The sequence below is a fragment of the Acartia tonsa genome, chromosome 14 (genome assembly GCF_053477335.1).
Source record: "Acartia tonsa isolate MP-2025a chromosome 14, ASM5347733v1, whole genome shotgun sequence".
Classification (NCBI taxonomy): domain Eukaryota; kingdom Metazoa; phylum Arthropoda; class Copepoda; order Calanoida; family Acartiidae; genus Acartia; species Acartia tonsa.
The window spans coordinates 12038171-12055398 of NC_137273.1; the positions used below are offsets into that span (position 1 = coordinate 12038171).

The 17228-nt window shown below is 31.8% G+C and overlaps 2 protein-coding genes across 3 annotated transcripts in view; both read left to right on the top strand.

Moving 5' to 3' along the window:
- The window catches only part of LOC145305733 (uncharacterized), a 28527-nt gene extending 28197 nt beyond the window's left edge, over positions 1-330 (top strand). For both annotated transcript variants that reach the window (XM_080147500.1, XM_080147501.1), the window contains one exon: positions 1-330. In XM_080147500.1, the coding sequence (XP_080003626.1) occupies positions 1-212 (212 nt within the window). In that variant the 3' untranslated portion in view covers positions 213-330.
- The window catches only part of LOC145305736 (uncharacterized), an 18072-nt gene continuing 1152 nt past the window's right edge, over positions 309-17228 (top strand). Inside the window, exons 1-23 of the mRNA XM_080147505.1 lie at positions 309-465; positions 734-772; positions 1254-1342; positions 2234-2286; positions 2857-2933; positions 3190-3465; positions 3802-3882; positions 4136-4212; positions 5042-5105; positions 7604-7681; positions 7914-8016; positions 8222-8289; positions 9952-10108; positions 10718-11021; positions 12435-12525; positions 12941-13106; positions 13353-13437; positions 13629-13759; positions 15472-15569; positions 15901-15972; positions 16194-16265; positions 16468-16721; positions 16835-16977. Of these exons, the coding sequence (XP_080003631.1) occupies positions 355-465; positions 734-772; positions 1254-1342; positions 2234-2286; positions 2857-2933; positions 3190-3465; positions 3802-3882; positions 4136-4212; positions 5042-5105; positions 7604-7681; positions 7914-8016; positions 8222-8289; positions 9952-10108; positions 10718-11021; positions 12435-12525; positions 12941-13106; positions 13353-13437; positions 13629-13759; positions 15472-15569; positions 15901-15972; positions 16194-16265; positions 16468-16721; positions 16835-16977 (2689 nt within the window). The 5' untranslated portion in view covers positions 309-354. The remainder of the gene's footprint in view (positions 466-733; positions 773-1253; positions 1343-2233; positions 2287-2856; positions 2934-3189; positions 3466-3801; positions 3883-4135; positions 4213-5041; positions 5106-7603; positions 7682-7913; positions 8017-8221; positions 8290-9951; positions 10109-10717; positions 11022-12434; positions 12526-12940; positions 13107-13352; positions 13438-13628; positions 13760-15471; positions 15570-15900; positions 15973-16193; positions 16266-16467; positions 16722-16834; positions 16978-17228) is intronic.

The following is a 17228-nucleotide window of genomic DNA, read 5'->3' on the forward strand; positions in this document are numbered from 1 at the left end:
GTCAACCGCCTATGATCCCAGCTGGCCCACCTCAACCATACAGACCACTTGTACCTCCATCCCAACTTTTGGGACCTCCACCACCACTTAATGTGCCAGCACCTGCTCCACCAATTAATGTGCCCGACACCCAGACTCTATTGGAACTTCATGGTTATGTTAAGAAACAACAAAGCACTAAAACTCTTTCTGATTATAGAATTAATTTTTAAATTAAAAGTGATATCTTATTTTATAATTTACTACAAATGCATAATTTTCTTGCTTATAAAAAATCTTTCATATTTTGTTAACTATGAAATGAAAATTCGTACAGAAATTATTTTCAGATTTCAGACAAAACAATCTGTTAAAATGCCACCAACAAGAAAGGGAAGAAAATCTGCGGCGGCTGTCAAAGCTGCGGCCGAGCTGGATGTTGTTCAAAAGGAGGCAGATATTGAAGAAGTGAATGATGATTTTACAGTAAGTACTTGGAAATCTGTACAAATGTAATATGTCTGTCCAGTGAGATCTTGTAAAGGACTGGAAATAAATCCACTATTTATTTTCAAAGATCTTAATATTTCAGTCCATGGCAGCATGAATAAGACAAAAATCTGAACTTATTATAAAAAGCCTCTTTTAAAAACAACTAATTTTTTATTTTAAGTGGCTGAACCTTGTCAAATGCTCGTTAAGAGCACTATTTACAACAAAAAAGCACATTTACAACAATTTATTATTTGTTCAGGAAGACCTAGAAGGAGCTCTCGCCCAAGAAGAAGAAACGGTAAGTAGTCGTAAAATGAAGCAGGAACGAAGAGAGCAATGGGCTGTTTATCACACTAGTCTTTTAAGTTTAATAAAAAAGGTTTTCCTATTCGTTGGCTTAACAACTTTGGAGACTATTCAATTTTCGTTGGTTGGTTCATTAAGTTGAGTGTCCAAACATTTCAACCACTCTTTGTAATCTACAGAAGAGGGAATTTTGTGTATCATCAACGGGATGTTCTCAACTCCTATTAAAGACTGATTTCCTTGTGTAGCAATTAATATTCCCTATTTTACCATTGCAATTGAAGATATCAAGAATATAAATGATGTGTGTAACTTTAATGTAGAATGCGGGAAAATGCTATCAGATTAGTCTAAAACCTTTTTCCTCTATGTACATAATTATTAATTGACAGCTATCAAAGACAGAATTGTATTGAATGTTAAATCACTGAGAAAAAAATCTTTACAAATTGTCAATTTATTTTGTTTGTTAGAATGAGGTTGAAGAGGCAATTGTTGCTGAAATGGAAGGTACTGAGAACACGGTCGAGCCAAGTGTTGTCATCGATGATGATAATGCATCAGGAACTTGTGCTTAAATCATTAAACTCGGCGAAAAAATTGAATAACCCTAGTTATAGAGTAGCTGCGTTTATTGAGAAATTAAGGATGGATAAGACATCAAAATAAACATAAAATAAATATCAGTAAGATAAAATATATTGTTTTAATTATAACACTAGCGGCTACGCCCCTAAAGGCCTCTAGTGGCATTTAAATATTTTTTTTTATTTTAAATATCTAGGTAATTTGAGAAATAATTTGTCTAAGTTATCAGCTGTAAAATTCATGTCTCTACGCAGCACACTATGCGGCGGAAATATTTCAATTTTTATTGTGATTTCTCTTGGGAGGGTGGTGGTACTTTCCCCCAAAATAGTTATAAACCTTCCCGGGACCTATGAGAAGCTACCCTGTTAAGGAGAACCCGATCGGTTCAGCGGTTAGCGAGATCCTTCGCTACAAACAAACAGACAGACAGACAGACAAACAAATAGACAGACATCGTTTTACTTTGTATTATAGATAATATACCCGGTTCTAAGAAAAAAATTGAACATTGTCAGGAAGGGAGAGGACATTAGTTGGTCTGTTTATTATACTAGTACCCATTAGCTATAAAATAACGTTTTTTATTCGTTGGCTTAACAACTTTGGGGACTTTTATTGAATTGTTACTGGTTGGTCCATTAAGTGTTCAAACGTTTCAACTACTAAATTCATAGAAAGGGTAATTTTTTGTATCGTTATTGGGGATGAACATCAATTTTATTAATGTATCCTTTTAGATCCCAGAATGTATTATAAAATTCAAATGAACAGTTCTTTAGGTGCCGTTTACGGACATACAGACAACAGACATATCCTATTTATAGAACAGTTGTGTACAAAAATTAAATTAAGCATCTGATTTAGATGATATAATCATTGAGAAAGAGGTTGAACGTGTAGAAGAAATGGAAGAAGGTTAATTTCCATACCAAAAAAAGATAATAAAAAAAGTAGTTTCTCTTTTTGTATACCTAATAATTGACACCACCCCTAGCCTCTAGGGCTCCGTCACTTAAAGGGTTGAGTGTATTCTTTTTTTTTTCAGTTATTATTTTGTGTAACCCAAAAATATGTGATTAAAAAATATTCGACTCTCCTCCCCCGCCCCCCCCCCCCCCTCCTATTTTTTTTTATTATAGCTTAATTTTTATTTAATTTGGGAGGAGGAGTCAAACCCAATCTCCATGTAATTTTTTGGAGGAGAAAATTTTTTTCTAGGGTAGATTTCTCTTGGGAGGAAGTAAACCCTCCCCCAAAATAGTCATAAATCTCCCCAGGACCTATGAGAAGCTACATAGTAAAGGAGAACCATATTAGTTTAGTGAGGTCCTTTGGTATACACACACACACACACAGACAGACAGTGACACAGATCCTGTTACTTTTATTTAAGGATGATGTAGTTTATTATTGAAACTTTTGAGAACTAGCCCTTTATTAAAACAAAAAAAAATTTAAAAACGTATGAAAACACTACTGCCACAGTGATTGATAGTGAAGCAGAGGAAGAAACTCTTGTCAATGAACTTATGAAGGAAACTCAAGATGATAATATAGTCGAGGTGATTGATAGATTAGCCATAGTTTCTAAGGGTTCAACATAAGTATTCATGTAATGTATAGTCATTAGAGATCAATTTTTCAAGCAGCTAGCTGCTATATCTTGACCCGCTGTCGTATGGCAGCCCTTCGTGATTACTTCACTTCGATATTGTCTCATTAATTGTTTTAGGTGTTTCTCATTTTATCATTGATATTATTATTAATACGTGGCAATAGAGCTAATAACATTAGAGTTATGTTAATGTTTTTTTTTAGATTGAACCTGAAACGGCACCTGAAAATAAGGTTGTAGAAAAAGAAAAACCATCGAATGAAAAGAAGGAGAAAATTGAAGAAAAGTCTACTAAAGCTGCAACTAAAAAAGTGGAAACCGTGTCAGAAGAAAAGAAAAATGAAAAAGAAAGCGAGAAGAAATTTGTCCCCAAAAAGATTGTGCTGAATTTTGAAGATGATTCTCTGGAGCTGAAAGTGAATCAAGATGATCTGTTTGAAGCTGATGATACTCCAGTCAAAGAACTTCTCCAGTGCTCGGTAAGTTTCTTAATCTTCAGATATTTCATAAATTATTTTTTTTCTTCAAATATCAATCTTTTAATTAAAACACTTTTTATTATCCTACTATTCAAATAATTTTAAATTAATATTAGTATTTAATTTTTATACGTCATAAATTTAAGAGTAGTTAGCTGTGAACGGGGAAAGGAGATGTCATTACCCCCTAAGAATTTTAAAGGGGATGTCTAGCCTGCATTTTCCGCATTTATTCCCCAAAGGCTCACACCTTGAATTAGAGTTTGTCCTTGTGTACGTCAACGTTTAAAAAAAATACAGTTAACTGTTTTTAATGTGTCTGTTGACTTTTTATAGATTTGTGAGACCACATGTGCTCGGGGTGTTACAACTAAATGTTGTAATTCAAATGCCTGCAGGATGTGTGCCACTAAAAAGGTATTTATACAATTTTTTTCTCATATGTATGAAAAAGTCTGAAAGGTTTAGATTGATGGGTTCCTTAGTTCATTCTCACTGACTATGGGTCAAAAAAGAGATCCTTGCAACACACCAGACAGACAAATTATTTTGCAGGTTTTATACTCTTATTTATTGTGATCTAAAATTTTATTAGCCTACTGTTGCTACGTTACATATGGACAAATTGTGTTATTCTAATTTTCATGTATGTTTTATTAATGATTTTTAGTTGACTGCTGACAAGCAATGCTGGATGTGCAATGAACCACTGAAAACAGAGGATTTAATCAATAATGAAGATTTAAGGTATGTGACTTTGATCTTACTTTGATAAGCTTCATTTAGCCAAGGATAATTATGTGTGAAAATTTTCCCACAACCCACTTCTCTTTAGTTTCAGTACAAAACAAGTTTTAATGTCCACGTTCTATTTGCATTTACTTTGTGTTATGTACATTTGTTAATATTACCTGATAACTATTTAAAACCATCTAAAGGTGTAGAACACACAAATCCTACATTTTTGCATAAAAGGGAAAAGTAGGTTGCGGGTAAAATCCGTAAAGGTGTGTGTTTTAAGGCTTAAAAACAGTAGTAGACCGATAATATTCACTAAATATCTGTACTCTTTATTGAAAAGAACTATAGATGAAACAAAATTTAAGTTAAAAAAATTGTTAAAAAGATCGAAAAAATCATCGAATGCTTTGTCAATGTCAAACTGACAATAATAACAAAATTAACAATTATAAAAAAAAATATTGTAAAGAGTTTCAAAAATTACAAATAATGCCAATTATTTCAAAGATATCCATTTTTTAAACCATTAAAATTCTGGTATTATATGTTAATGGTAATTCTGTGTATTATATGTTAAAAATTAATTTTTGTCAGCTTGACATTAGCAAAGTTTACGGTGAATTTTTCAGGTTTTATTAACAATTTTCAGGTATTGTTAACTTTAAAAAAAATTTGTCTATAGTACTTTTCAATAAGGAATACACATATTTAGTGAATATTATCGTTCTACTACTGTTTTTAAGTCTTAAAACACACACTTTTACGGATTTTACCCGCAATCTACTTTTTCCTTTTTATTTGATCTTTAGCTTTGAAATTGTTTATTTGCTTTTAGAACTGCGGTTTCTCTGTTTAAGACTGATAAAGAAATACCAGAGGAACTACTAAACAAACTGAAGGTAAACATAAGATTTAATATCCAGTGATCTTAAGAGTTAAGACAATGGCCGATAAATGTACATACCCAATAATGATTTACATAGTTACCCCTTATGTATATTACAATTAGTGGCTGAAACTTTTGGACACTTAAATTCATGAACCAAGCAATCATATTAAATAAAAGTCCCCAACGTTGTTAAGCCAATAAACAAGAAAACGTCACTAAAATACTTTTGGGACTAGCGTAATAAATTTCCCAATGTCCCCTCCCTCCCTGTTTAGAATTACATTTAATCCTCTTAAATGAGCATTAGCTTGATATTTTAGATATTTATCTTAATAGAAACTAAGTTCGTTATAAACATCAACAAGTTTCAAAGATTAATTAAAAATTTATGTATTACTCAACTACTCATTTATTTTATCCCATTATATAAATTATATAATTAGTAAGCGTTTTTTGTCTGTACCGAAGGATCTCGCTAACCGCTGAACCGATATTGTTCTCCTTTATAGTGATGCTTCTTATAGGTCCTGGGAAGGTTTTAAACTATTTTTTGAGGAGGGTGTCATCACCCCCCACCACCCCAAAAAAATATTTTTTTACTCTTTTGAAACTCAAATTTAAAATGGGATGAGGTCGACTTTTCCCCCTTTTACCTCAAGTGCACCTAGAGGCTTCTAGGGGCGTAGCCGCTAGTAAACCCCGAACAAACATATTATGCAAATCTGAATTTTCAAAATAGCAGCTTTATTATTCATTTAGGATGATTTTACAATAAATATGAAATGTAGATGCCTCTTTTGGTTACAAAATTCCACTGTTATTTTTTGATTAATCAGCACCAATAAAGCACAAGATCTCAAAAACAGCATTTGGGGGTAATACTGGTGAACAAATATATTATGCAAATCCAAAACAAAGCAACAAAAAAAAGGTTTTTTGGCACTTTTCTCCTCTTTTATAGATTGATTATGATAAAATAATATTTTTTTAAGGGATTTATGCATTAATTATTATGAAATATAGTATAAGGTAGAAATTAATGATTTTTCTAAATAAGAAATGATTGAAAAAAATAAATTCGATCCCTATCACTTTAGAGGACAGCTGCTGACCCCCAGTCTTATGGATGAACCTAAATACATGTTAAAGATAAAAATTACCCTGAAAATTATACAAAAATGTTTTTTTATGTGTTAAAAAATTCATTTTACAATCTTGATTTTGAGGATGATGACCTTTCAGATGCTCCTGTTGGTGGTGATGGTGAGCCAAATGTTATCTAAGTACATGCCCATTACAACAACTTGTCTATTAACCTATGTACCATTTTTTGTAGTCATAGCAGCCTCCAATGGAGCCTTCCGACAAGAATTATAACCATCTTCTAAAAACTACAGTATTCACCTTATGAATTGAAGTAAATAAAATTGCAATTCTTTTCTTTTTTAATAATGCTGGGCTGGAGGATGCTATAACTACAAAAATTGGATCATAGTTTAATATATAAGTTGTCATCATGGACATGCACTTTGATAACATTTGTCTCACCATCACCACCAATAGGGGCATCTTAAAGGTCATCATCCTCAAAATCAAGATTTTAAAATAGATTTTTTCAACACACCAAAAAACATTTTTGTATAATTTTCAGGGTAATTTTTATCTTTAACATGTATTTAGGTTCATCCATAAGACTGGGGGTCAGCAGCTGTCCTCTAAAGTGATAGGGATCGAATTTATTTTTTTCATACATTTATTATTTAGAAAAATCATTAATTTCTACCTTATACTGTATTTCATAATAATTAATGCATAAATCCCTTAAAAAAATATTATTTTATCATAATCAATCTTTAAAAGAGGAGAAAAGTGCCAAAAAAACCTTTTTTTTGTTGCTTTGTTTTGGATTTGCATAATATATTTGTTCACCAGTATTACCCCCAAATGCTGTTTTTGAGATCTTGTGCTTTATTGGTGCTGACTAATTAAAAAATAACAGTGGAATTTTGTAACCAAAAGAGGCATCTACATTTCATATTTATTGTAAAATCATCCTAAATGAATAATAAAGCTGCTATTTTGAAAATTCAGTATTGCATAATATGTTTGTTCGGGGTTTATATTGTATACAGGAATAAACAAATATGATAATCTTGTGAAAATTCTTTTTCTAATTAGACCAAAGTGTTTGACAGCGCTCTAGAGTTTTATATCTGATAAAACAGCCCAATTTTGATTTGTCAGTATTTTATTTTGACATTTTGCAATGCTATCCTGTAAATGTACTGGGGGAGGGGGGGGTTGATACCTGCTACAGGAAAAATAAGAGAATTTGTGGAGTTACTTTATATTGCATCAATAATAGATTATGTTTATTCCAACAAACGAAATAAAATAATATTTGGGGGGCAGATGAAAAGATCGTCTTTACTTCAAATTGCTGCCTCCAAAATAGCGAAAAATCAGCTGAATTAACAATATACTTTTTTAAATTAATTCTTTTTATAGAAGGAAAATAAGAAAGGAAAGAGTGGTGAAAAAGAAAGAACTGTCAGCCCAACTGAAGCCGAGAAACCCAAAACAAAGGCAAGAGTAAAGAATAAGTAAATATTTATTTATTGCATCGTATTATATACAGCTTTCCGCAGATATTAAAATAAAATATTATAATATTAAAACCAGTTTTGTTAGCCTAGAGGGGCCGCGATTACAAAATTGGTATTAGTTTTATAAATTTTGTTTTAATATTTGTAGAAATGTTTCTGTAGCTCGAAAACAGAAATAAAGCTCAATAACTTATATCTTTACTAAAATGAAGGATGGTACCGAGGTCACAAAGCCTAAGAAGGATACAATTTTATATTTTGAAGAAAACCACGAATTGCCGAAAATGGAAAATGGATTTGAAGATGAAACCACTAAGGAATTTTTAATTCTTAACAACCAGTTTTTGATGTTAACAATGTTAAAATTGGTTAGGTATAAATAAACTTTAATTCACAGAATGCCAAAAGTATGTCAAATAATAAATTCAATGAAGAATTAATTGGCAGATATTATGGATGTTAAAGTAAGTTGTACTTCCTAGTTTATGTTCAAAGAAGATAAGAATTAAAATGTTTAATCAGGTTTACATGGCAATTCAAGGGACAAGGTTTAGAATCAGTCAACAGCACTTTAGCGTACTCTTTCAGGTAATGATCTTTAGGAAATTTGTCATACCCTACTAAATCTAAAATTAACAGTCAGACTCGTCATAAATCCCATATGAGACAAATGCCTTTGTTATACCTGTTTTAGGATAGCTTCGTGGAGGGAGGGGACATTGGCCTGTTTATTACAATAGTTCCCAAAATTTTATGATTATGTTTTCTTATTCATTTGCTTAACATTTGGTTGGTTCATTCAGTTGAGTGTCATAACATTTAAATCTCTAATTGTATTATTACAAAGGATAATTTTGTGTATCATCATTGGGGATGTACCTTAATTTATAGACCATTGTCTTATCCTTTTTAATCCCTGGATAGCTTAGGTATCTTCTGGGTATTTTTTTGGTTGCATACAAAAAAAAGATTTTAGATACCTAACCTTTTTGCTTTTTTTGTAATCTTGGGAAATGGGAACCTACTGAAATATTCTAACTAAGCAAATTCTTGTTCTATGATCAATTTTACTGTTAGGCAACTAAACTATTTTTCTGGACCCAGCCTTGAATTTCAAAGTTCATATAAATGAGTTGAACAAAAAACTCTCTAAATCATCATTTTGTCTACGAAAATGCCAAAGTCTACTTACTGAAAAAGCCCTCAAGGCTCTGTATTTCTCTATTTTTCATTGTCATTTGGTTTATGGAATCCTTATTTATTCGTGTGCATCACATTCAAATCTTACTGGTATCATAACAAAACAAAAAATGGCTGTAAGATGTATTAAGCAAGCAACTTATTATAGTCATTCTCGACCTTTATTTAAAGATCTCAATATTTTACCCTTTGAATCTTTATCACTTTATTTTAAATTAAAATTTATTTATGAGTACATAAATAACTTGTTGCCCAGGTCTTTTAATAACATGTGGCCAAGAAGGGGGGAATTAAATGGTAACTATAATTTGAGGAACAATAATAATCTCACTGTTCCTTTTTCCAGAATCAACTTAGTAGAGAGGCTTCCTCTTTGTTCTCTACCTAATACATGGAATAGTTTTAATGACTGTGACAATATAAAAAATGCCTTAAACCTAAATCAATTTAAGAAGCAGCTTAAAAAATGTATTCTCTCAAGAATAGATATAACATGTAATAGACTACTTTGTCGTTCTTGCCACCTAAGAATGTAAAACCTCTATGTTGTCTGTTTTACAAGCCTTAGATTAATCAATTCTCCATTCTTTACTTAATTATAAGTATTTTAATCATTAATATGAACTCACACACACTCACTCAATCATCCTACCATTTCCGTCTGCAAATCCTTTCCCTATTCATATCCCTGTAATATACCCTTATAAAATGTTTACTTTCTCGTTTTAATAAAAAGATTCACACTACCTTTTAGTTTATTTTTCTATGATATTTGCAAAGGCTATCTAATATCACCTCGATAGAGATTATTTAGTCCTTTGACACGTATATTAACTTTTTTGTCTTATGTGGATATTATTAACCTTGTTATTATACTGTAATTAATTAATCATGATCAATTTTACTGCTTGTTTGTGATTATTTATGTCATGTATATTTTACTATGTGTCATAAAATAAATATTTCATTTCATTTCATTTCACTATACCTGGCCTGCTCTAAATAAATTTTAATATAAAGATTTTCCTCTAATCTATATTTTATTTAAAGGTTTGTATGCTAAATGGTGAGACAGGAAAGTCCTGGGTGTTTGCAATGAGTCCTGACAAACGTATAAGAGGGGATAAGAGTATCATGGACCTTCTCCATGTGAAAGACTCAAACAAGGGCAAGGACTTTGTTATGGATATTGCTGATGCTAAAATAGGTAAGTAAATGTCAAGAAATAAATATTGTATTTCCTTACAATAAGTGTATGATGGATTCAAACAGAAAATACCGAATAGTTCTTATTTTTAAATTATTACACAATTCCTAAATGAAATGAAGTTATCTAATTAGTGTCAAATTAATTATGACAAAAAAAACTATCTTTCAAATGCTTGACATTGATGTTCATCAATGAAAAACATTTACATTTACTACATTATTTTATACTTTCTGCATTTCAGTCAAAATATTGGTATATTTTGTTAGGCCTAAGAAAGACATTCAAAGATTGAATTGATTTCAAATCAAGCAATGTTTGATGTTTCAAAAATCTTATTGTGCAAAAAAATCTTGCTGAAATCTACAATTATGCTTACCTTCTGCCACTCATAGACATTTTCTCAATTTATCACAAATTGGGGATTTTCTTTTATTTGGCAGCTCACACTTTTCTCTTTAAAATAACTCATTATGTTATACTAACAATGCACTTTTTTACATTCTTCAATGTCTGCTCTTTGTTGTGATTCTTAAATTTCATGCAAATGAGATGACATTGGCTATAAATTGATATTGCTAGAGATTAACCAAATACATTTTTATTTAGAATGCTTCAGAAACATGGATTCATTTCACAACAATATTATCAAATTTCTTAAAGAAGCCAAGTCTGGCTCTAAAGAAATTGAACTTGTCCTGTATTCAAATGCAGAGCATCATGAGTTGTACAGGTGCATTGGAAAGAAGCTACTACCACATGTCACTACTGCTTATGTGTATGAGGACATTGTCATTGACAAAGACATCAAGCCCATCAGTGGTGAAGAGTGGAGGTCTAACAAGTGGGTTTTGAAGTTAAGAGAACTCGTTAGCAAGATCACTAAGGATAAATTCAAGAAGAAGAAACTTAGGCATGCAATTTCACCCTCTGAAATGTTTTCAACTGTTCTTAATATCAAGTTCCAGCTCATATTTGAAATAAGATTTCATTCTGCTTACAGTGTTTGATCTCACAAATTAATGTTGATTGAAATTGTTCTTTGCTCTTGACATGCAGTTGAATATTTTTTTTGATTTCACTAATCATGAAAGGCAACTGTTTCTTTCAGATTGTCTAACTTAAAACTTACACGGCATGATAACTTCATGGTGCTTCTCTAATATAATCTTTTCTTATAATAAAAAATGAGGTAGGGTAGTTATAAGGTTATAGAAAAATGTCTTTTTTGGACAATGATATATAGACCTAGTGAACATAACACTTATAAGTAGGAATAATAAGGTTAAAAGAAAAAAACCATCTATCAAAATATTCAAAGTCAAAAATACTATACTCTGGTTTGTTCTTCAGACTTCTTAGTTGATAATACAACATCCATCTGTAACTAAAGTGTAAGTCATTATACTTTAATTTCTGATGCAAGCTGATGAATGGAATAGGCAAGGCTGTCCTTATTGCAACTCTGCGAATCCAATGCATTATGCTGCTTATATTATTCTTTTACAGGTTGCTGCTTTTATGTACAAATCAATTTTATTATGTAAAATAATCTATGTCCTCAAAACATGAACTATGATAAGTTTTTGAGTTGCTTTTGGATTATTAGCCAAATAGTACACTCAAACCAAGAATATGGATCTTACAACTTAGCTTCATGTATTGTAGGATAAGCAAAGTAGCATCTGTTAATTTGCTGTTTCTTTGAATGTTAGAAGTTCTCTAACATTTTAATGGGACATTGTCTCATATCATCATTATTTATTGTCCTAAGTTTGTTTAAATGACTTTGGATTGAAAGAACTGAACTCTTAATTACATTAATTAGATAGGCTAGTCTGGTTTATACTGCTGTTATGCTATTTGTATTAGTATCCAGCTCATAAGGTTGTTTGTATAAATTGAGCATTATTGCAATATCTTAAAGTCTTACCTTATTCTGAATAAATAATGTTGTACATTCAGGTATATGAAATAAGATGTAGGAATTCATTTATAACTTAAAGAAAGAACCAAAATCTTCAGATGTCAACTTCTTGGCATTTACTTTTGTGTCTTCTTACCAACAGACACTGAGAAGGATTTTAGTGTTGGATTAAACCATTTCCTAGTTACTGTTAACTCATATTTAGGAACTTCAATCTTTCTCCTTTACTGTATGACAGTCAGTGTCTTACTTGTAGAGAATGCTTTAATAGCTCCTCAGAATTAATAACTCCTGATCATGGAGTCTTTTCAATTTTTGTAACAGGAATTTCTAATTCTTGTGTATCCAAATTGTACCATAGAATGAATTCATTGTGTTGAACTTGCTGTGCTATTCAAGTGAATTCAAGCTCCTTCCTTTGGTTAAAACTAGTGGAGTTCTTTTAGTATCCCCGCTCCACACAGACACAACCGCGTGGAAGCACTTTGGGGTAAGTTTAAAATTAAATTTTTTGATAACTTAATTTTTAGGTAGATAAAATGGTAAAACCAGGAACAATGATGAAACAAATTTATGAATGTATGAATTTTTATATGTCCACGTATCATAAAAATACCATTCTTTTTGCTAATTTGGAACTGGACAAGAAAAAACACTTTCTTTTCTCACCTTAGCGTAATTTTCTCCCTTTAAATTAGAATTTTTCTCATCATCCTAGAATTGGCTATCTTGCTTACTTGATTCACATATCCTAAAAGTAAAGTAAAATATACTTTTTTGGGCTAATATTTGTGTTAGTATAAACTACTTAACTTAATATACTTTAGCATAATACAATCACTTGCCTTTCTGCTGAACTGAAGCATAACATGCTGCCTTAAAATTTACACACGTTAATTTTGTAGAGTAAAGCTCAAGATGGTAACAAGAGAAAGTCTGTGGATTCTTCGGTGAAATCTGACACAGCAGCCAAGAAGGCAAAGGTGGAACCTAAAGCAGCATCAGCAAATACTGCCTCAGCCAATAAGGCAAAGGTAGAACCTAAGGTTGCATCAGCAAATACTGCTAAAGGTGAGAATAGATGCTGTTTGATTAAATAAAAAGGATATGAAATTGTAGAAGATGGGTTTGAGATTTAAATTGTTTTTTAGCAACATTTAGGTAACACAAAAAATCTAATGCCATATATAAGATTTTAAAATAATTTAATTGTAAAACTTAGCTTTTGTGTTTCTAAAAATTTATAATGCTAGTGATCTCTAGCAAGATTTTGTCTATTTGTTAATGATTATGAACATAACATTCCTATTGATTTAGACACTAAGAATGAGGATCTTAGAAAGAAACTTGCTTCTTCAAAAGTTGTCCAATCCCAAGTCAATAAGAACTTCAATAATGGAAGGTTGGTATTTTTTACACAAGGATATTTCCGTCTATTTTTACAAGGTCTTCATTTTTTTGCATATTTTCTGTAAAGTTGGGTGTAAACTTTTAGTCAAATGCTCTTATTAGGTCAAACTGTTCTTAATTAGGACCAAACATTTGGTCAACATTTTGTTTTTGACATAAAAACGTCAAATTCCACTTATATAGGGACAATAGAGGCCAGGGTAGACAGAATAATAGAGGCCAATCTGGAAGACAGGATAATAGAGGACAATTCGGAAGACAGACCAATATGGGAACAGCTGGAAGACCTATCAACCCATGGGCTCAGGGTCAAGGTAACTCATTTTATTGTGGGAAAAATTCCTGGGAAGAAGGGACACTCGACAGTAAATTATTAAATAAAATCAATATTTCATTTGTTGGCCTAAAATATTTGGGGATTTTTCTAAAATCTTACTTCAGTTGGTTTACAATTTTTTCTTTGTTTAAACTTTTTCATCAATAATCTCAAGAAGTGTATCTTTGTTTATTGTAATTGGGGGTTTACATCACTTTATCCCTTATTATCACTGAAAAATTCCCCTTTTATATTTGTAAGCTACAGAATCAGACTTTTCAGTTTTCGAGTCTGTCTCGGTAGGCGGTTAAATCTCGCCGTTTTCGAGATGTTAAGGTCAAATAGACCAAACATCCTCTTACTTCCCCAGAGTGAAATTAGTACAGGTTACTAATGAGAAATTGAATTCCATGAAACCGGTGGTACTGAAAAAAAATAACAAAATTAATACATAGGTAATTTTAATATCATTTCAGAATAAAATAAGTTTTTATAAAGTTTAATTTTTGAAATCCTTACAATAGGTTTGGTGATTTTCATAAAAATTATATAAAGAAAAATGTTAAAAAATCTGCTTTTTCACGGCAAAAACATAATAGAAATTAATAATTTTCAGATAGAATTATCATAAATATATGTTAAAATGTTCATACATATAAATATTTCAATTTAAATTGGTCTTTTCAATGAAAATTAAAGAAAACAAAATTTTTAGTTTTGTAGCTAAAAAAAATCATTCAAAATTCAAATATTCGTTCACCGCGAAAAATAACCTTACCTAGGACATGCACTCATCAAGCCAGGAAGCATACGAGGGAATCTAAGCACAGCTAACACACATATCAATTGACAATACATGAGTTTTCAAAACCAAACATGGCGCTGCATGGCTTGAATATAAACAAAAGAATGGCTTTGTTTATGTTTGGGGGCGCGCTCTCCAGGGAGTATGCCGCGTCTACAAACAGCACAAAAGTCGTCTTCGATTGACTTTGGGATAAGGAAAAATGGTTTTAATGAAATGGAATCAGACAAGGAAACATACACACATAGTTACCAAGACAGAGTCATAAAGATTAATAAGATTGTTTTTACATATGTCTAGTCTATGTTTATAACTAATAACTATACTGTAATGTCAGGAGAAAAAAGTTTCTTCCTCAGCATAAGTACACTTATTTACAGTCAACCCTTTAATTGCAAAACTTTGTCTAAGTGAAGCAAGCTCTCTAATATGATTCAGACCTGTCATTCGTCTTAGAAAGCAGCATTATCTATCAATGTTCCTTAACTGCGTTACGGTGATGAGAGTTCGAGTTCTAGTCCCCATGTGGCAACTCAAATTTCTCAGTTGAACACATTCACGCAACTTCCCCTGGTTGTGTGAGAAGGGGATTAGTGAGTAAGTTTGGATACTTAATAGTCAAGTACATAATATCAGTACTACCCTTATCCCAAGCTCCTCTGAGGAGAGCGTCATTCATTACGGTGACTTAATTTGGGACACCTGCCATACTCGGCGAGGGTGAGGTAATAATGAGTAGCTCTCATGAGATAGCGGGTCAAGTCATAATGTGCTTGAACGTGGAGCTTGATAGCCCTAGTGGCTATACAAAAGTGTCTCAGCCTACTCCATGACTACTTAGGTCCAAACCCTAAGAGACTATGGCTAATCAATCAATCAATCAATCAATGTTCCTTTATATTTAGGCCAATATGACATAAACCATCCCTACAATAACATACAACAGGCCTCTGCGGCGTTACTAGGTGATAGGCCATCTATGGCCATTAGAGAAGAGTTTCAGGTATAAGATTTTAATCTTATTATGATATGGCTCAATTTATCTCTATTTATATAGCATTCCACCAGATGAATTATTTTTAGATATATTAAAATTTTCAAGATTCATTTTGATTATAATTGGACTAGTTGTTTAGCATTAGAATAATAGGTATAGACTTTGGTAAAAATAATAAAAAATACTAATTTTCTTCACGCTTAATTTATGATACTTTTCTATATTTAATTTAAATATAAAATTGTTTATTATGTGTTACCTTCAATCTTTTTTTGCCTACATTTGTTGAGGCTTAAAAGGTTCATTATAAATATTATTGATCAATATATTTTTGTAGAGAAATTATACTACAGGGAGGTCAGATATGCCATCCCGACTGGGAGGAGGCATGGGGCCAAGAAACGACTCAGTAAGTAGCTTTTGAGTTGTCTGAAAAGCTTTATAATAGTCGGTTTGATGAATAAAAGCGAAATAATTCTTACTTCTGTCTGATTAAAAGATCATATTAAATATTATACCTAACCAACCTCCTAAAACAAAGGTAGATTTTAATTTTGATATATGGCGGAAAAAAATGATTCTATCCAAACTGGTTTTACAAGACGTATTTTTAATTTATGATTTAATTAGGGGTTGAGCTCTGAACTGATGCAGAAACAGATGGCCATTCAGATGGAGGCCCAGAGAATTGAAAAGCTGAAGGTAAATTTTATTTTAAGGAAAGCTCACACATCCATGTGTCTTACTATGTAATGCTCTGTGATTCCAGTATGATGAAACTACTATGCTTTTGTCTACAACGTACCTCACACTATTACCTTTTAAACTTTACCATTATTTTATTTTTTTTGTTTAACAGCTTATGTTGCCCTGCTACTTATGGATGAAATTGTCCTTGTTTTAGTTGGAGCTTGAGTTGGAAAAGATTAAAATAGAGAGAGCCAGGTTGAGCCAGATGAAAAGTTCTATTGGGAACGAATCCAAATTCAATATCAGCAGCTATCAGTCCTCCGACAAACCTGGAAACTATGACCAATATGACAAGTCTAGACAATATGACAACAATGACAGGTACCAATATGGAGGACAGGCTGACAGTTATGGAATGCAAGATGGATTCCAAAATGGCGGCCGCCAAGCAAACATGTCAGCTGACAGGTAATGATTACTGCTAAACTTTGTCGCCAATTTTAAGATTATATTACTTTTATATCAAACCAACATTTTAAAAGTAATTTAATGTATGAGAATATAAAAATTAAAATTTTTAGGTTCCCGAATGACCGCAAAGCCCCTGGCATGTTTACAAGTGGGAATCAGATTACCAGGGATGACGTAAAACGTGTAATGAACAGTGGCAGTTTAAACCCGGCGGCGGGTTCCCGTTTAATGGGCGGAGCAATGAACAATACAGGTAATGATGAAAATATATTTAATTGCATGGATTCAAGAATGAAGGGAGGAAAATTAGCAGGAAGGGAGGGGACATTGGGCTGATTATTACATTAGTCGGTAAAGTTTTATAATAACGTTATCTTATTCGTTGGCTTAACAACTTTTGGAACTTTTGAACATTCATAAGTTGGTTAATTAAGTTGGGTGTCCAAATGTTTCAACCACTAGGCACTAATTGTACTCTAAAGAACGGGTAATTTTGTGTATCAT